The following is a 21,435-nucleotide window of genomic DNA, read 5'->3' on the forward strand; positions in this document are numbered from 1 at the left end:
CGAGGTCAAGGCCCACCTTCTAAACCACCTCCCCCGACACCAGACTGTCCCAGTCTTTAGTGATTCCCACGCCACGTGGCACTGGGTTATGCTGCCTTGTGTGTGTGCCGTGTGTGCGTGCGTGCGTGTGTGTGTGTGTGTGTAGTCTCTTCAGAGGCACCGTGAGCTCTTAAAGGGCAAGAGACCAGGTCTTGCACCTTCCTGTAATCCTGCTGTTTGGGCTATCACAGTCATTCAGTAAATGTTAAACAGACATGTGAGGAGCAATATTTGTTGCTATTTCAGTTCATAAACAACAATCACCTTGAAGTGAAGTATCCGAGCATTCTAGGGAAATGTCTCAGGGACTAACACTCAGACCATCTGGCTGGAGCAAAACGTTCCTGTGAGGGAGCCACAGAGGCAGGGCAGAAGGACTGGTTGGGTTGTAACTGCAGCTGAGAGACTGAGCTTGGGCCAGGAAGCAGCAGGGAGACACTGGAAGCCGGGGGCTGGCCATAGCTGTAAGGTCGGGCAGAGAGGAGGGGGAAGGAGTTGGAGGCAAGGAGACCCCCCTGAAGACGATGTGATAGGGCAGATGGAGGTGATACAGGTCAGCACGAGGATGTGGCAGGGGGAGCGGAAGGATAGGAGCAGAGGCAAGAGGAAGAGCGCACGGAGCAAGACCAAGCAAGACACACAGCTGGCTGGAGCAGAGGCAAGAGGAGGAGCGCACGGAGCGAGACCAAGCAAGACAGCTGGCTGGACGTGCGGGAGTGTGCAAAAGAGCCGAAGCGAGTCTGAAGTCTGGACATCAGCCTCTGGAAGATAACAGGGAGTGACGAGACACAGAGAGTCAGGACGGGGAAGAGGCCTCAAGGGCCTGTGTGCTGTTGGATGTGCTGCAGGTCTAGGATACCTCGGGGGACATGCCCAGCTGGTGGCTGAAAAGATGTTACCAGAGACCCAGATGCAAGAGTCACCTGAAGAGAGAAGGAGCTGAGGGAAGGCGCCTGCTCACAAGAGGGGAAGTAAGGGAGAGAGACAGAGGAAAATGGGGCACAATGGGGCACAATGGGGCAGCCCCTGGTACCGTCTTCACTGTCCGGTCCTTGGACTCCTTGGCTCTGTAAGTGCCAGGAGGCAGTCAGAGCATGGAGTACTCTCAGCATTTACTATGTGCCAGGCATGCCAAGGGCTTGACATCGTCTAGCCCTCTCCCTTCACACTTCAGAGATGGAAAAGCAGAGGTACAGAGAGGCTGTGGTCGTCCAGTCCAAAGAGGCAGAGTAAGGCTGGACTCAGGCTGCCTGGCACGGAGCCCTGGGTACTCCTGACGACCATGGTGCGTGGCACCAACTTGGCAAGGACTCAGAAGATCAGTGTTTGGCCAAGACCAGCCTGTTCCCAGCAGTACTGCAGCCTCCCTGGGTCTCCTGGGTGAGGAGGGCCCTGGGTTCCTGCATCCAGACCCCTAGGGGGAGGGAGACAGGCTGGGAGAGAGGGTGACCCTGCTTTAGGAGCACTCAGAGGGCAGACACAGCATTACAAAGGGAGCACACATGAAATGAGAAATGAGAAAGGTTTCCTTTGAATCCCAACTCTGCCTCCCTACCTCTCCGAGCCTCAGTTTTCTGTAAAGTGAAGTGAAAGTGTTAGTCGCTCAGCTGTGTCTGACTCTTTGCGGCCTTACAGACAGCAGCCGACCAGGCTCCTCAGTCCACGGAGTTCTCCAGGCAAGGATGGGCAGCCATTCTTTTCTCCAGGGGATCTTCCCGACCTAGGAACTGAACCCAGGTCTCTTCCATTGCAGGCAGATTATTGTCTGAGCCACCAGGGAAGCCCAGTGACACTCATGTCCATGCCTGCTGGGAGGGGTGAAAGAGACTGGGTCCACTTACACTTGGCACAGAGCCACAGACTGTTGTCAGAGCTGGACAAAGGCAGCTTTAGGACTCCCCATGCGTCACTGTGTGGAGTTACATGACCTCATGCAACAGCAGGAATCTCCTGACAGCCCAGCCCTCTGATCCCAGTTTCCTCTTGAGTGGTAACCATTGGGGTGGGTGTGGGGTCATCCTTTCCAGATCTTTGCATTTGCAAACATGCCTACAGTTTGTGTGTGTGCATCTGTGTGTGTAGGGGTGCGGGTGGGGGCGGGAGGTGGGTGTGTATATACAAGAGTGTGTTTTAACTTGAGTGGTTTTATGTCAGTGACTTGCTTTGTTCACTTTAGCGTAATTCTTCGGAGCCATCCAAGTTCTCTTTGAGTTCTAAGGTGATAGTTCTGTGGGAGTGTCGGCATTAGGAGTAGAGAGAAGGCCTCTGAAAAGCGAAAAGCTAGAAAGCAAAAGTATAGGCCACATGCAGAGCGAAGTGGCAGGTGCAGAGCTGGGGGTTATAACTGAGTCTCGGTTCCTGATCTGGAGCCTCATGACAACAAGAAAGGCCAACCAGCTCTCAGCCAGGGAGCCATATGGTTACAGACAGCAGGTGACAAATGAAAGTATGCAGTGACTCACCACGACACTCAAGCGTTCTCAGGCCCAGCCCCCGGCGTGCAGTTACAGCAGTACACAGCACAGCCATGGACAGGCCTTCTCTACCGCCTAGGGGAGAGACAGACACGAAGCAAAGTCCACGCAGAGCCAGTTACCTGCTGGAAGCGGAAGGACTCTGACCGCCTCTTCTGGTTGAGCTGCCACTCTTTGAAGTGCAGCACGGCCTCATCCACATTGACGATGCCCAGCTTCACCTGCTCCTGGAGGGTAATGAGTTGCCGCTGGCCTGGTGTTTTCATCCCAGCAAAGGGATCATATATGCTCGTCTGAGGCCTGTCCCTCCACGGTCTGACAGGTGGCTCTGGAAAGGAAAGAGAAACTCAGTTTCCAGGCTCCTCCACCGGAGAGAGCTGACCGGGTGAGTGGGGTTCATGATGCTGGCTGTGGGCTCAAGAGGACATGCCTCATAAGAACAGTCACGTGTGGAATCAAGACGAGGGAGATGCTACATGAAATCAGAGAGAGGGAAGCAGCTAATAATTTCAAAGCCTATGACACTGAAGTAGACAAGGTCACAACCTTTTAGAAAGGTATAGCAGCCAGGGCGGCTTCCCAGGTGGCACTGGTGGTGAAGAACCCGCCTGCCAATACGGAGACATAAGAGACACAGGTCCAGTCCCTGGGTGGGGAAGATTCTCTGGAGGAGGGCCTGGCAACCCACTCCAGTATTCTTGCCTGGAGAATCCCATGGACAGAGGAGCCTGGTGGGCTACCGTCCATGGGGTCGTAAAAAGTTGGACACAGTGAATGACTTAGCACTCATGTGTGCACACAGCATCCAGTAGCTAAGTCAACATGAATTACGGAGAAGTCTCTAGACCAGCATTTCTCAACCTTGGCACTATTGACATTTTGGACAAGGTAATTCTTGGTTGGGGTTGGCTGGCTGTCTTGTACACTGTAGGATGTTTAACCTTATCCCTGGCCTCCACCCACTTGATGATAATACCAAATCCTTTCTCAGCTGCCACAACAAAAATTGTCCCAGGGCTTCTCTGGTGGTCCAGTGGTTAAGAATCTGCCTGCCAATGCAGGGGACACAGGTTCTATCCCTGCTCTGGGAAGATTCCACATGCCATGGGACAATTAAGTCTTTGCATCATGACTACTGAGCCTGCGCTCTTGAACCCAAGAGATGCAGCTACTGAGCCCACATGCCTGAGAGCCCTTGATTTGCAACAAGAGGAACCACCGCCAACGAGAAACCCCCACACAAGTAGAGAGTAGCCCCTGTTCACCACAACTGGAGAAAGCCTGGGCACAGCAAGAAGACCCAGTGCAGCAAAAATAAATAGTATTTTTTTTTAATGTCCCAGATGTTGCCAAATGGCAGGGTGGGGCGGTGCTGGCAAGTGGAGGAGAAATCACCCCCAGTTGAGAACCACTGATTCAAACTAAAATCCACTCCCAGAAGAGAATATACAGGAAAGGCTAACCGGGATGCTTCTTCCAGCACTTCCAGCTCTCCCCATCCTGCCTGCCTCCAAGCAGCACAGGGAACAGTGACTGTGAACCTACAGGCGTGAAATGCCTGAGGAGACTGGAAGGCTAATGGAATCATGACCCAGGTCCAAAGTCACCAGGTAAAAATTAGGTGCTGGGTCCCAAGTGACTCTCCTTGGGTTGTTCATGCTTTAAATGTTCTAGGGAAGGAAGTATGACGCCAGCTCCTCTCTCTCCAGGCTATGTGGCTCCTCTAAGTTCCGTGGGGAGCAAGCTAGACTTGCGGAAGTGATGGAGCCGTTGAACACATGGAAACAGCATAACATTTCACTGCTCATTTCCCGTAGGGCTGTCTTTGATTCTAAATTTCTCCAGGAGGACCTCATTTGGACACTGTGATTCAAGGAGGTGGCATAAAGAAAAAAGAGAGATGACTTTACCCAGTGGGTACTGAAAAAGCTTCAGAGAAAACTTATCCATCATTCTTACCACCGTTCTCTCTGTCCACACACACTCTCATGCCTTTCTCCCAGGTTTGCCCTATAATCTTTAATTATATTGGGAGATAGAGTGTGGGGACAAAATAAAAATGCACAAGTCAGTCAGTTCCAGTCTCCTACTACCAAAGTCTTTAGGGATGCTTTCCAATGTTTCGATGGTGTCATGGCTCCTTTTCAAAAGAATCATCTTTGGGATACTACTGAATGCCTCTGTTTAGCACAAGGAAATGTATCAAGAACAAAAGAGCACTTATCTCTTCAAACTTCCTTTAAAAAGCTTTCCAAAAAAATGTCACCCAGTGACAAACAAAATGTCTCAAGTAAAAGCTGAATTAAAGTATACTTTAGCTAATACAGATAGCCTAGGTAAATAGCACGGTAGGGCTGGATCACTAGGTAAAGACTAGGTGCTGGGCTGCCCACTTTCATCCTGTTGGTATCAGTTTCAATGTCTAAATAGTATTTTAGTGCGCTGTTACAGATACTTTCTCAGGTATTAAAGTCATTGGTATGATCAATTTGTACAATGTTCTAAGGCACCTCAATCTCTTCTCCTCTCCTTTCACCTTTGGTACAGTTCCACTTCAGGTATTCCTTGAACGTCTGTTTTTCAAGGTTAAGGAGTGATTACACCTGGAAATCTCTGAAACATGATCACTGCCACCACCAAGAAGTCCAGGCCCTGCAAAAGAAAGCTGAGGACATCTGCTTACCTTTCCTCATGCTCTCTGAGGTAACATAGAAATTCCCAGGCTTCTCTTGACTTTTTTCTGCAAAAACTGTGAGATAAAGAGCACTCTAAGTAAAGCCAAATAGTACCTCTTTCTAAGAAGCTTCATAATATTTTATACATTTAGCAGAAAAATTACCAAAATCTTGTCCAAAATAAATAATAATGGATCACAACTTGGACCACTGTATGTAGTTCTATAAATCAAAATTCTAGAAAGTGAAATGTTAGTTGCTCAGTTGGGTCTGACTCTTTGCAACCCCATGGACTGTAGCCCGCCAGGCTCCTCAAATACTGGAATGAGTTGCCATTCCCTTCTCCAGGAGATCTTCCCGACCCAGGGATTGAACCTGGGTCTCCTGCATTGCAGGCAGATTCCCACTGAGCCACCAGACAAGCCCCTTTAAAGGAGGCAACCAATGAATGGAAGCTCTAGGGATTACAACATGGAGACAGATCGAACAGACAAGGTCTCAAACCAGAAAGACAAAGCCAGGCAGAGGATATAAACCGCATTTATGAGATCATGAAGGAAAAGCGTAATGTGAACAAGGACGTGTGCTGAATCCTTGAATATTTGAAGCAAGCCATGGAACACGCCGAAGTTTGAGAATAAAAGGAAGTGCCACTCAACATGTCAACAAGTGCCGTAAGACAGAACTCAGAGCAGCGGGACGTGTGAAATGTGTGCAAGGCTCCAAAGTGACTTCGATGATGTCACTCATGCACAAGGAGTCCATAAAGGCTCATAGGGAACCCAGAGAAGTGACAGACATTCACTCAGTGGTAGGACTAACAAGTGGTTAAGGCTCCTTGGGCTCTGCACATGACTCCCTGCATTTAAACCCTGTCTCTACCATTTATGAGCCACGTGATCTAAGACAAGAGGCTTGAACTCTTCTTGCCTCAGTTTTCTGATCTGTAGAATGATGATATTGTACCCTTGGCTATGGGCTGTTGTGAGGATTATATGAGTTAATATATGGAAAGTGGTCAGAAACAGTGCCTGGCATGTGCAAGCACTTCATGTCAGCTTTTATTACCATTGCGTGAGTGCTCAGTCACATCAGTCGTGTGGGACTCTTTGCTGCCCCATGGACTGTAGCCCGCCAGGCTCCTCTGTCCATGGAATTCTCTAGGCAAGAATACTGGAGTGGGTTGGCATTTCGTTCTCCAGGAAATCTTTCCAACCCAGGGATCAAGCCTGCATCTCCTGTGTCTCCTGCACTGCAGGCAGAATCTTTACCCTCTGAGCTACCTGGGAAGCCCTTTATTATCATTATTCATTTCTAAACCTTGAGATTGATGCCACTAGGACAGAAATCCCAATAGAAAGGATGTCTATATAGTGCTTTACTTGAAAAGACCCTGATGCTGGGAAAGATTAAGGGCAGGAGGAGAAGGGGACGACAGAGGATGAGATGGTTGGACGGCATCACCAACTCAATGGACATGGGTTTGGGTGAACTCCGGCAGTTGGTGATGGATAGGGAAGCCTGGCATGCTGTGATTCATGGAGTCACAAAGAGTCGGACACGACTGAGCAACTGAACCGAATTCCCATGTACGATCTCATCTGACCTTCATAATAAGGTTCTGACAGAGTATTACTAGGCATCAATTTATATGTATATTATTATGATACATATTTCATAGGTGAGGAAACGAAAACTAAAGAGGGTGAAATGACTTATCCAATGTCTCATTTTGTAGAGTTGAAAATGCAAGAGCTGAGACTTGAACCCAGATGTTCTGGCCTCCTAACCATTGCCCTTTTGTCATCTCCTGCCTCTCTCCTTTCCTTTGCTCTCCACAATTTCCTAGCAAGTCCTTCAGGGCTCTTTAGTAATTGCCTGTGCCCCTTCTAACTGAACTCCCCACAATGAGCCAGAAGATCATGGCAAACCATGAGGACTGAGGGCACTAGACAATATGTAAATATCCTTCCACTGCATTTCTACCCAATTAGGATTGCTAGATTTAACAAACCAAAATATAAACTGAAAAAAAGAGTGCCATATTTGGGACACACTTACACTAAGGAATTATTTGTTGTTTTTCTGGAATTCATACTTAATGAGATACGGTTGTATTTTTATTTGACAACTGCAGCCCAGTTACCTGGGGCTCTGGTTGAGGGCTATCTTCCTGGTTTATAATCTTTTGCCATACCTTCCACAACCTGTTATACTATTAAACATGAAATGGAGGTCAAGTGCACAGATCTAGCAATTCTTACACTCATATAGTACTTGTAATCATATTAATAAAATCAAGTCCTGAAAGACAGTGAAACTTATAATGCTATGAGCATCTAATGTCCCAGGGGTCAATGTGAAGAACTCAAAACTCAATTATCATCAACTTTTATCAATGTAGGTAGGTAGGTAGATGGGGAAGGCAATGGCACCCCACTCCAGCACTCTTGCCTGGAAAATCCCATGGATGGAGGAGCCTGGTGGGCCGCAGTCCATGGGGTCACTAAGAGTCTGACACGACTCAGCCACTTCACTTTCACTTTTCACTTTCATGCATTGGAGAAGGAAATGGCAACCCACTCCAGTGATCTTGCCTGGAGAATCCCAGGGACCGGGGGAGCCTGGTGGGCTGCCGTCTATGGGGTCGCACAGAGTTGGACACGACTAAAGTGACTTAGCAGCAGCAGCAGCAGGTAGGTAGATAGCCTAGCATTGTGGTTGAAAACCAAGGTTGTAAAGAGAGACTCCCTGAATTCAAATCCTAGCTCTGCTACATGATTATCAAGCAACCTCTGTAAGCCTCCATTTTTCTCATCTGTAAAATGGAAATGATAACGGCCCATACCTAATAGATTATTATGACATATTTCAAATAAAGCACTCAGTAGGTTTCAATAAATGTTAAATATTTAAAATTAATAATAATAATAGTTTCAGGAGATAACAATTACCAGGGATCTTGCTATTTGGAGTAGAGAGACATCTTATTTATCTCTATCTTCCCATTATGCACCAATTCCTGCAGGAAGGCCAGAACTGAATCTGACCACTGCCCCTAGTCTAGTTCCAGAATCTGCCCCAAACACTGACCCTGTCTCCAGGGACTGGTTGGAGACCATTCAGGAGGGAATACTCTCTAAGCAATAATTCAGGAGGTAGAGGATCCAGGGAATTCCTGCTGAGAGGTCCTGAAGACCCCACTGGGCATCATTCCCTGCCACACTTGCCTTTAGAAATGTACGATTCATTGTCAGGTAGCTGGTGAGTGGCAGATGCGCTGGCCTCTGGTCTGGGCACTGGGACAGGGGGCCTGTTGGTCAAGTCCACTGACAAGGCCTCATCATCATCCACTGTGTGATAGACATCTTCTTCCTGACCAAGATGGTCTCTCTCCAAACTGGACATTCCCGTGCTGTTGCCTAGAAGCAGAGAGAAAGGTGACTAAAACAGTTGTCAAACCCTGGGACCCCCCAACTGCTGCAACCAGCTTCCCTGGATCCCAGCCCTGCCGATCAGTAAGCTGATAGCCTCCGCATTAGGTAGGGCCTGGCAGCCAACCAGGCCAGGGACCAGCCTCACCTATCAGCACCTCCACAGCAGTTGGCCCCGCCACAACAGAAAGGCCCATATAGCCCAAGTAGAAGGCACAACTAGAATATATAGCTCTGGTGACCAGAAGGGCGTATGCTACTGGGCCCCATAAATATCTGCTATATAAGGCCACTTCTCTAAGATTGGGAAACATTTCCAAGCTGCCAAATGCACAAAAATTAAAAGAGAGAATATTCAAAATGAGGGGCAGAGAAATACATGCCAAACAAAGAAACAAGAAAACCCCCAGAAAAAGATTAGACAAAGTAGATTTTAAAACAAAGACTGTAACAATAGACAAATACAGAAGTACCTAATGATAAAGAGAACAATCCAATAAAAAGATATAACAATTAAAAGTATATATGCATCTAACATAGGAGCACTAAATACATACAGAAAATATTACCAGTATACATGGAAAAATTGACAGTGATACAATAATATAATACAATAATAGGAGGCTTTAACATATCACTTACATTAACAGATACATCATCTAGTCAAAAATTCAGTAAGGAAACACTGGCCATAAATGACATATTAGACCAGATAGACTTAATAGATATATAAAGGTCCATATAGTTAAATCTATGAGAGGTGGACTATAAAGAAAGCTGAGTGCCAAAAACAGAAATATAGAGCAATGGAACAAAATAGAAAGCCCAGAGATAAGTCCACACACCTATGGACACCTTATCTTTGACAAAGGAGGCAAGAATATACAATGGAGAAAAGACGATCTCTTTAATAAGTGGTGCTGAGAAAACTGGTCAATCACCTGTGAAAGAATGAAACTAGAGCACTTTCTAACACCATGCACAAAAATAAACTCAAAATGGATTAAAGATCCAAATGTAAGACCAGAAACTATAAAACTCCTAGTGGAAAACATAGGCAACATACTCTCCGACATAAATCAAAGCAGGATCCTCTATGAGCCACCTTCTAGTGTATTGGAAATAAAAGCAAACATAAACAAATGAGACCTAATTAAACTTAAAAGCTTCTGTACAACAAAGGAAACTATGAGCAAGGTGAAAAGACAGCCTTCAGAATGGGGGAAAACAATAGCAAATGAAACAACTGACAAAGAATTAATCTCAAAAATATACAAGCAACTCCTGAAGCTCAATTCCAGAAAAACAAATGACCCAATCAAAAAATGGGCCAAAGAACTAAACAGACAGTTCTCCAAAGAAAACATACAGAGAGCTAACAAACACATGAAAAGATGCTCAACATCACTCATTATCAGAGAAATGCAAATCAAAACCACAATGAGGTACCATTTCATGCCAGTCAGAATGGCTGCTATCCAAAAGTCTACAAGCAATAAATGCTGGAGAGGGTGTGGAGAAAAGGGAACCCTCTTACACTGTTGGTGGGAATGCAAACTAGTACAGCCACTATGGAGAACAGTGTGGAGATTCCTTAAAAAACTGGAAATAGAACTGCCTTATGACCCAGCCATCCCACTGCTGGGCATACACACTGAGGAAACCAGAATTGAAAGAGACATGTGTACCCCAATGTTCATCGCAGCACTGTTTATAATAGCCAGGACATGGAAGCAACCTAGAAGTCCATCAGCAGATGAATGGATAAGAAAGCTGTGGTACATATACACAATGGAGTATTACTCAGCCATTAAAAAGAATACATTTGAATCAGTTCTAATGAGGTGGATGAAACTGGAGCCTATTATACAAAGTGAAGTAAGTCAGGAAGAAAAACACCAATACAATATAGTAACACATATATATGGAATTTAGAAAGATGGTAATGATAACCCTATATGCAAGACAGCAAAAGAGACGCAGATATATAGAACAGTCTTTTGGACTCTGTGGGAGAAGGCGAGGGTGGGAAGATCTGAGAGAATAGCATTGAAACATGTATATTATATCATGTATATCTGTTTATCATGTATATCTGTATACATGCATATTACATCATGTATATTATACATGTAAACATGTATATCTGTTTCATATATGAAACAGATCACCAGTTCAGGTTCAATGCATGAGACAGAGTGCTCAGGGCTGGTGCACTGGGATGATCCAGAGGGATGGGGTGGGGAAGAATGTGGGAGGGGGCTTCAGGATGGGGAACACATGTAAACCCATGGCTGATTCATATCAATGTATGGCAACAACCACTACAATACTGTAAAGTAATTAGCCTCCAACTAAAATAAATAAATTAAAACAAAAAAAGAAAGCTGAGTGCCAAAGAAATGATGCTTATGAACTGTGGTGTTGGAGAAGACCCTTGAGAGTCCCTTGGACTACAGGGAGATCAAACCAGTCCATCTTAAAGGAAATCAGTCCTGAATATTCATTGGAAGGGCTGATGCTGAAGCTGAAGCTCTGATACTTGGGCCACCTGATGCAAAGAACTGACTTATTAGAAAAGAACTTGATGCTAGAAAAGATCAAAAAGCAGGAGAAAGGGACGGCAGAGAATGAGATGGTTAGATGGCAGCACTGACTCAGTGGACATGAGTTCGAGCAAGCTCCGGAAGTTGGTGAAGGATAGGGAAGCCGAGTGTGCTGCAGTCCATGGGGTCACAAAGAGTCGGACGTGACTGAGCAACTGAACTAACTGACTGACTGACTGATAGAACACTGAATCCAAAAGGAGCAGAAGACACGCTTATTTGGAGGACACACGGACGATTCCCCAGGGTAGATCACATGACAGGCCACAAAACTCGCCTCAATAAATTTATAAAGATTTAAATTGTATCAAGTATCTTCCAAAGTACAACAGGATGAAACCAGAAATCAACCACAAGAAACACTGCAAAAAAAAAAAAAACCACCATGGAGGCTAAACAATATTCTACTAAACAACCAATGGGTCACTGAAGAAATCAAAGAGGAAATAAAAAATACCTGGAGACAAATGAAAATGGAAACACAATAATCCAAAATCTAGGCAACATATCAAAAGCAGTTCTAAGAGGGAGCTTCAGGCCTACCTCAGGAAGCAAGAAAAGTCTCAAATAAACAACTTAACCTTATACCTAAAGGAATTAGAAAAAGAACGACAAAACCTAAAGTTAGTAGAGGGAAAGAAACAATAAAGATAAGAGAAAAAATAAATAAAATAGAGACTGATAAGTATTTAGCCAGACTCATCAAGAAACAAAGAAAGAAGTTCCAAATAAATAAAATCAGAAATGAAACCAGAGAAGTTACAACTGATATCACAGAAATACAAAGGATCACAAGAGATTACTACAAACAATTATACATCAATAAAATGGACAATCTAGAAGAAATTGGTAAATTCCTAGAAACATACAATCTTCCCAGACTTAATCAGGAAGAAATTGAAAATATGAACAGACCAATTATCAAGAATGAAACTGACTATGATATCATATATGAAACAAATTGCCAGTCCAGGTTCGATGCATGATACTGGATGCTTGGGGCTGGTGCACTGAGACGACCCAGAGGGATGGTACGGGGAGGGAGGAGGGTGAGGGGTTCAGGATGGGGAACATGTGTATACCTGTGGCAGATTCATGTTGATGTATGGCAAAACCAATACAATATTGTAAAGTAATTAATCTCCAATTAAAATAAATAAATTTATTTTTTGAAAAAAGAATGAAACTGAAGCAGTAACTTTACAAATTTGTAACAAACAAAAGTCCAGGACCAGACAGATTATAAGTAAATTCTAGAAAACATTTAAAGAAGAGTTCACATCAAAAATCTGCAGAGGAAGGAATGCTTCTGAATTTATCTATGAGGCCAGCATCACACTGACACCTAAAGCAGACAAAGACACCATGAAAAAGAAAATTATGGTCAATATCCTTGATGAACATAGATGCAAAATTGTCCTCAACAAAATATTAGCAAATGGAATTCAACAATGCACTAAAAGGATCATGCACCATGATGAAGTGGGGTTTAATCCAAGGGAGGCAAAAAGATTCAGTATCTGCAAATCAGTGAATGTGATATGTCATATTAACAAATTAAAGAATAAAACTGTGTAATCATTTCAATGGATGCATAGAAAGCTTTTGACAGAATCTGACATCCATTTATAATTTAAAAAACTCTTAACAGAATGGGTACGGAAGAAACATAATTCAGCAAATAAAGGCCATATCATATGGCTAACATCATACAAATGGTGAAAAGCTGAAAGCATTTCTACTAAGATCAGGAACAAGACAATTTCATATAACATAGAATTGGAAGTTTCAGTCATAGTAATCACATAAGAAAAAGAAATAAAAGGAATCCAAATCAGAAGAGAAAAAAAAAAACTGTCACTGATTGCAGATAACATGAGACTGTATATAGAAAATCCTAAAGATGCCATAAAAAAGCTATTAGAACTAGTAAATGAATTCAGTAAGCTTACAAAATTAAAAATTAATACACAGAAATCTGTTGCATTCACTAATAATGAACTGTGAGAAAGGGAAATTAAAACAATCCCATTAAAAGCTGCATCAAAAAGAATAAAATACCTAGGAATAAATCTAACCAAGGAGGTAAAATATCTGTACTCTGAACATTATGATGTTTATGAAACTAACTGAAGACAACACAAACAAATAGAAAGATATACCACATTCATGGATTAGAAGAATCAATATGGCTAAAATGACCATATTCCCCAAGGCAATCTATAGACTCAATGCAATCTCTATCAAAATACCAACGGCATTTTTCACAGAATTAGGACAAATAATTCTAAAATGTGTACAGAAACATAAAAGACCCCAAATAACCAAAGTAATCTTGAAAAAAAAGAAGAAAGCTGAAAGTATCATACTCCTTGATTTCAAACTATACTACAAAGCTACAGTAATCAAAACAGTATGAAGTGAAGTGAAGTTGCTCAGTCGTGTCTGACTCTTAGCGACCCCATGGACTGTAGCCTACCAGGCTCCTCAGTCTGTGGGATTTTCCAGGCAAGAGTCCTGGAGTGGGTTGCCATTTCCTTCTCCAGGGGATCTTCCCGACCCAGGGATTGAACTCGGGTCTCCCACATTGTAGGCAGATGCTTAACAGACCACTGTAGACCAATGGAAAAGAATCAAAAGTCAAAAATAAACTCATGCTTATATGATCAATTATTTATGACAAAGGAGCCAAGAATACAAAGGGAGGCAAAGACAATTTCTTCATAAATAGTGGGAAAACTGGCATATATATATATATATATAATCATTATACAATACAGCCTTGATTTAATGCAACCTTTAACCTATGTATGTCCCCCATGCTCTCCTCCTTCACCAGAAAGTAAAGTCTCTTGAGGGTATTGATCATATCTTATTTTCCTTTGTGACCCTAGCCCAGTATCTAAAATAGTTCTTTGCTTATAGTAGGTACTCATGAGATTTTGGTCAAATAAAAATGAACCTGTGTATTTCAAAAGAGGTCTTGCTAAAGGCAACTTGTTTACCCAAAGCAGTGGCTCCACTGGTGGGAACTTCTGGCTTACTTGTAACAGGCTGATGGGGGAGCTCATGGGTCTCCTATCACACCACGTGCCATGTACATTTGTTGAGTGGAGCAACCCTCATAGGTAGCCAGGCAATGTCTACATTTGTTTCTTTTTCCTTCTTTTTGCTTTCCTGTTCACTGATGCAACTTACCTTCTAAAAACTTGCGAATCATAGAGTCTTTAGTAGTCCGAGAGAAACCATCCCTGGGGATTGGATTAGATGTACTGGCCTGAAGCATCTCAACATCTAGAAGGAAAAGGAGACTAAGAATTTATATGTTGTTCTTCCACACATGCAAAGACATTTTATAAATGGATACACTGTTTGGCCAAAAAAGTTTGTTCCAGTTTTTTGTGTAACATCTTATGGAAAACTTGAACAAACTTTTTGGCCAACCCAATACAAGTTTTGACAAATTAAGAGATTCAAGAGTTGATTAAACCATCCATCTATCCATCCATCCATCTAATCATCCATGCATCCATGGATCCATGCAATCATGCATCCATTTAATTTATCTACTCTGTAAGGCTACTTACTCTGTAGTAAGTATTGGGTATAAACGAAAACAATATTTACAATCTTCAGGCCTTTTGCTGGACTACAGGACTCAAAAGGTATAGATATGCTCATTTGCATTGGAAAGAATAGGCTTAATTTTTAAATATATAATTGTAGTCTTTTGCAAGACAGAAAAAAATTAGAAGCAAAAACAACAAAGAATAGATAAATTGTAATTTATTTAAACTACGAACCATTTTGTTACAGTTAAAAGCATGTATTGGAGCTACTCTAGTACCATCTCATAAACAAACTCTTTTTAGGTCATCCATGTAATTGGTCATTTATAAGGAGGAAGTTCAGAGACCTTTGATTTTTCACTATTAAGCATAAACCCATGGAGACCAAAACTATGTGAAAACTATTCAATTACTGTAGCAGATTCTACTTAAACCTGAGTAACCAGCTGTAGCTGTTACTTTATGACTCTGAAGTATGCATTTTGGGAGCAAAATTACAGCCTTGCGTTTGAAGGTAGAGCTTTGATATTATCAAGAGTTGGCATTCAGTAAGTCATATCATACAATTACTGGGGATTTGATTCCTTAGGCAAAATATGTAATTCGAATACTATGCTTTGAGAAAAAAACATCATTTGAATTTAATCACTACACATAGATATACTGTTTCCTACTACTTTAATCTTTGGGGACCCGTTAAATACAATCTGGTGAATCTGTATGAAAAATTTATATTTATATCACATTTCCCAAGAATGTTCACTGAAAAGAGGCCTCATGTTCATAAAATCATGTTAAGGATAATGAACTTCACATGACATAATTCTAGTTTTGAAACAAAATATTTGTATGTACATAGAAGAAAGCCTGGGAAAAAAATACATCAAAATGCATATAGTGACTATTTCTGAATTAGTATATGGAGATCATGGACAGTTCAGACTGTGAACATTTTATTTTCTATTTTACACTTTTCTTTGTCTTCCAGATTATCCACAGTGGCTTGTGTTGCATTCATATATGAGAAAAACCCCATCAACACTTAAAGGTCTAGGTAATTATGATCAAGTCTGTACAATTAGATTCCCAAAGCAAAAATAATTTTAGGTTATTAAAAAATAAATTATGGCTCACCTGTCAATTACCAGGTTATTGATATAATTATAAAAATACTGATTTTTAAACTTTCCAGTGAGCAGATATGGCATTATTACATGGCATAGCTTTTTACTCGACCTTATTTCAAACTTTGACGATCTTTTGATAATCAAAATATAAACTTTGTGACCATAAAACAAGACACAATATTGAGTGAAAAAGTTGCAGACTGGTGTTCATAGTATATAAATGTATTTTATATCAAGTATTTTATGTAAGGCACTTTGCAGTATATATAGTAGTTTATATAAATTTTAAGACCTGTAAAATGATACTACATGTGGTTTATGAATTCATAAATATCTAATAAACATATGAAAACTTGCTGACATGCTGGAAAGAATAAATGCTGAATTCATGGTAGTGGTTACCTCTGGGAGGGAGGACAATTAGGTTCCAGAAGGGGCTCACAGAGGGATATAATATGTAGTTTTTTTAAAAAAAGATCTGAGACCAAAAAAAAAAAGAAACATATACTCTTGATGAATCTTTTTTCAACTCCTTTCCATTTTTTTACTTTTTCAGTTTACTATTTCTTGAAATAAATGTAGTAAAGACATTACATTGAATATAATCTACCTTGATACCCTCTAGTCCAAAGCCTTGTGATTCCAAATGTGAAAAGTGTTAACTCAGTGAACATCTCTGGTCAACACTGCATTCTATAAAGTAAACGGTAGAGATTAGGATAACTGTACTGATCCTGAAACATACCTAGAAGTATTTTAAAAATAAATTTCAGATAAGAACTCACAATCCATTTCTTAAAAACTGAAGAGGAGAGAAATACTGCTTATTTGAGATTTCTATTTAAATTGCTTAACTGTGGTTTTATGGAACACTTTCCCCATGAAGCGGAGAAGGCAATGGAACCCCACTCCAGCACTCTTGCCTGGAAAATCCTATGGATGGAGGAGCCTGGTAGGCTGCAGTCCATGGGGTCGTGAAGAGTCGGACACGACTGAGCGACTTCACTTTCACTTTTCACTCTCATGCATTGGAGAAGGAAATGGCAGCCCACTCCAGTGTTCTTGCCTGGAGAATCCCAGGGACCGGGGAGCCTGGTGGGCTGCCGTCTATGCGGTCGCACAGAGTTGGACACGACTGAAGCGACTTGGCAGCAGTAGTTCCCCATGAAGTTAGAAAGATATACCATACAGATGTGCCCTGCTGGTCACAGGGCCCTCCTCTACCCTCCCCACTCCTATCCCTACACCCCTTCACCCCTCAGCTGCCTGACCCTGACCCAGCCAACTTTTGAAACTCCTAACTCACAAAGCAATAAAACACAGAGGAAAAGACCCTTTAGGAAAGACTTGCTTGCATCAGACACTCCTAGAGATGAGGATGGGCTTATCACTGGACTCTGTTACACCCAGTGCTGCATCCTCCAGGAACCACAGCCCCCTCAGGCTCCAGCATCTCTAAGAATCTGGTGAGAGTAGAGCAGGACAGTTTCGATCACCAATAATCAAACCTCCCAGGCTGGCAACACCAGAGTGCAAACCTCACACGTATAATCGGTCACCTCCACTGACAGTAGTAAAAGAGTCATGCATGGCCTAGCTATTTCACTAACAAAGTTCAGTTTGACAGAACTGATTTCCATATTTAAGACATAGCTGAAAAACTGAAGGAGCTACAAAGAGTTAGCAAAAGAAAATGTAGAAGAAAAATGAAAGCAGCCAGAGCATCCCTGGCTGGATCTCTCACACTTCTATAATAAGGATGAGGGCTTCTGTCCTGGTACTATGACCTCATCTTAATGTGCTGAGTTTTTTGTGAGTTAAAGAAAGAAGTTAAGAAAGGAAAGAGAGAAGAAAAGAATGAGCCCCAGTAATAAGACATATCAACATCAGGATCCCTTAATACAATGCGTGGAGGGGGACTGCTGGGTATTCTTGCTCAAAACTTATAACCTCACTCAGTCCACTCATAGAAAGCATCTGACAAACCCAACTAAAGGGCATTCTACAAAATAACTGATTGGTGTTCTTCCCAAGTATCCAAGAGGAGGAATGACTGAGGAACTGTCGTTATGAACAACAGCAGACACTGCGGCTTCCTTTCTAGGATCAGCATCTAGTCCCACCTACGAACAGAAAAGGAGCCTTGGGGAAAAACTGGTGAAATTTGAACAGGGTCTAGAGTTTAGTTGGCGGTATTGCACCAATGTTCATTGCACAGCTTTAGTAACTGTGGTTATGTAAGATGTTACTATCTGAGAAATCTGGATGAAAGGCATACAGGATGGGTAACATTTTTGCAACTTTTCTCAAAATCTAAAAGTAGTTCAAAAGTTCTTTTTGTTTTGTTTTTTAAAAGGAGAAGAACAGAGAGGAGGGAAATAGATGAGAAAAGGAGAGGAAGAAATGCAAGCTCAAGCTGTGGGAATGACCTACACTGACCCCTTCTTGTCTGCCTACACTATCAAGTCACCTTCCAGGAAGTCTCGTGAGCCATGCATCCATGGGTTCGATGAACGAGCCAGGGTTACCTGTGACAAACACATCTTTTTATTCTGTAATCACACCTTCACTGGTGGTTAAGGGCATAGTTTTGCAAGTAGACAAACTAGGGTCAGATAAACATCAGTCTTGAGACATTTGTAGAATTATTTCTCCTTGAGGCACCCTAGATGGATGGTGACAGATATGGGCATTTGGGTCAGAATGCATGGGTTCCAATTTTGCTTGTTCCACTTCTGACTATAGGACTGCAACACCCTGGGCCAATTCACTTCTAGATCCAGCTTTGAGATCCAGCAGATCATTGGGACTTACAAATGACCATGGGCTATGCTGGCGCCAGCCTACTCAGAAGGTTGGAGGATGCAGACCAGCAGGACAGTACCAAGTAGCCTTCCTCATTCAGGGAGTCTCTGGCCCATCTCGCAACTCTCATGCAAGGAAACCAGAGCCATATCAGGCAGATGGAGGAGATGTCCTGGTGTCTCAGAGGAGCAGCATCTCGCAACTCCTGAGTTACATCAGCACCTCCTGAGGCACAGCTTCCAAGGTCCCCTTAAGAGGCATCCAGAGACACTGCCTTCAGGGAAGCCCACAGTATGGTGCCCTTTTCAAGCATTTATAGTTTACATACAACTCCTCCTAGTTCCAGAGGCAATTTGCCAACCAATTAGGGGTCATTTTTATCATAGGCAATGTTGCCTAGAGACATAATTGACATATGGCTCTTATCAGGTTACCAGGGTAACAGAGCGGAAGTCAATGAAGGTCAAATTCTCCTGGAGAAGGGAAATGAAAGCTGTTACATTAACTCTTTGCCCACGATTATCTTGGGCCATGCTGTTTACTTCCTCTCAGGTTCGTTTTCCTGTCTCTAAAATGGTGATAATAATGATACCTTGCAGGGCCCTGTGGGGCTCCTGGATACAGAGCCTTTCTGTGCCCCAGTTTCATTGATTATAGGAAACAGCCTTCATTCAGCCTCCATGACCTTCCTGGAGTTCCAAACGGCAGATTCAAACAGTTGTTAATCAGGGAAGGGCGGAGATGTGAGACCAGGGAGAAACAGTCAAGAGAGCCTTGGGACAAGGTCCTGTTTCCCCATCAATGGATACACACAACATTATCTTTGAACTCTTCTGCAGATACTGAAACTCCTTCCAGGTGGGAGAAGTGCTGCCCATAAGCCTGTAGACCCCAGGCTAGTTGACCCTGAAGGTTGACAATGCTGACTTCTACTTAGCTCATCACCAACCTATCAGAAGAATGTTCACAAGCTGATCACTCCCACTTTTACTATAAAACTTCTATCTTCCCCAAGTTGGGAAATTTGGTTTTGAGGGCATCAACCCACTATGTCCTCTTTTGCCTGGCAAAGCAATAAAGCTATCCTTTTCTACTTCACCCAAAACTCTGTCTCTGAGATCTGATTTAGTACTGGTGTACAGAGAAACTAAGCTTTCTGCATCAATAATAGTACATATCACATAGGTTTGTCATGAGTATTTTTTTTTTTTTTTTTTGCCACACGGTGGGCCACACAGGATCTCATTTCCCTGACCTGGGATCATACCCATGCCACTTGCAGTGAAAACATGAAGTGTTAACTGCTGGACTGCATAAGTATCTTTGAATTGGCTATTCTGGTGGCTCAACGGTAAAGAATCTGCCTGCCAATTCAAGAGATGCGGGTTTGATCCCTGAGTCGGGAAGATCCCCTGGAGAAGGAAATGGCAACCCATTCCAGTATTCTTGCTTGGAAAATTCCATGGACAGAACAGCCTGGTGGGCTATATAGTCCACGGGGTCACAAAAGAGTCAGACATGATTTAGCGAATAAACAACAACAAAACAAAACAATCTTTAAATTAGACAAGGAACAGCAGATACACACTGGCCTCCATACCACTACTCTGTATTCAAGGTAAATATCTTTATTCAATCACTACCTTCTTTGTGGCCTCAGGATCCTTCTCAACACAGCTTCCCAGGACCTCAACACCAGCTACCTGATGTGGAAATTGTTTTTAAAACACTATTTGCCATAGCTGTGTTAGGCAGTAAGTCCAAGTAGTAGCAGATACTACCTTCATAAGGACAAAGAAAAGAAAAAGCTCCTGGTTGTTTCAAGTTAATGACAGTTCAAACCCTCAGACTCTAAATTTGACAACCCATGTGTGTACACAACCCAAGCATACAGTAACACATGAGTAACTGAAATACATAGGAAATTCTAGAGGTGAATGGAGTCAGTTTCCAGACAAAGGACAGTTTGAAAAGGGCAGCGACAGCAACAGATCCTGCATCCCTGGATGCTCAGGGCTTGTACTTCAGATTCTAAGCATCTAACCGTCACCACTGGTCAGTTAAAAATAAACTGAAATGTGCTGAAACCTGCTGATCTAAGGGAAAAATGCAGAGTTCTTTCATTTCATTGGAAAAAAAAAACCAACCCAAAACAATAACAAGGAGATTCTGGGGCCACAGTCTCCTTCTGGGAAAGCCAGCTGCAGAGTTACACTATAGTTTTTTACAGGAGTCGATCCCAGAGAAACCATTCCTGGGAAGAAAGAAGCTGAACAGATGAGTGAAGGCAGGCAGGCACTTAATTAAGGAACGAGTCAAGAGCAATAATGAATTTTCAAAGACGCTCATGTGATACTCTTCCTGGGACATAAATCTAGATTGCTTAGCCGTGGTGGAAAGTCCATCCAGATGATGTGTTACTAATTTAATAGAAAACCTAATCTGAGTATATAATACAGTAAAATATCAGATACTGAGTGACTGTTCTTCTGGAAAGGCTCTCAAACCCTGAAAGCTGGCCAAAGGCTTTTTTTTTTTTCCCAGCAAGTGCTATTGTGAATAGAAAAGAGGCTTAGAGCAAGGAGCTGCATGGTGAAACAGTTGAAAACAAACAAATTTGAAACCTGATTGGTTCTATTTGCACACAGGTAGAAGGATGGCTATGATTGACCATGTCAACAGGAAAGTCCAACCTTCCTATACCCT

General features: G+C 42.6%; 1 protein-coding gene across 2 annotated transcripts in view; it reads right to left on the reverse strand.

Annotated features, from left to right (window-relative positions):
- The window catches only part of PIK3AP1 (phosphoinositide-3-kinase adaptor protein 1), a 123,362-nt gene that overhangs the window by 22,849 nt on the left and 79,078 nt on the right, over positions 1–21,435 (reverse strand). For both annotated transcript variants that reach the window (XM_040254642.1, XM_040254643.1), the window contains 4 exons: positions 14,427–14,522; positions 8,419–8,610; positions 5,197–5,262; positions 2,636–2,841 (listed from right to left, as the gene is read on the reverse strand). In XM_040254642.1, the coding sequence (XP_040110576.1) occupies positions 2,636–2,841; positions 5,197–5,262; positions 8,419–8,610; positions 14,427–14,522 (560 nt within the window). The remainder of the gene's footprint in view (positions 1–2,635; positions 2,842–5,196; positions 5,263–8,418; positions 8,611–14,426; positions 14,523–21,435) is intronic.

This window comes from Oryx dammah, unplaced genomic scaffold (genome assembly GCF_014754425.2).
Source record: "Oryx dammah isolate SB20612 unplaced genomic scaffold, SCBI_Odam_1.1 HiC_scaffold_14, whole genome shotgun sequence".
NCBI classification, from domain to species: domain Eukaryota; kingdom Metazoa; phylum Chordata; class Mammalia; order Artiodactyla; family Bovidae; genus Oryx; species Oryx dammah.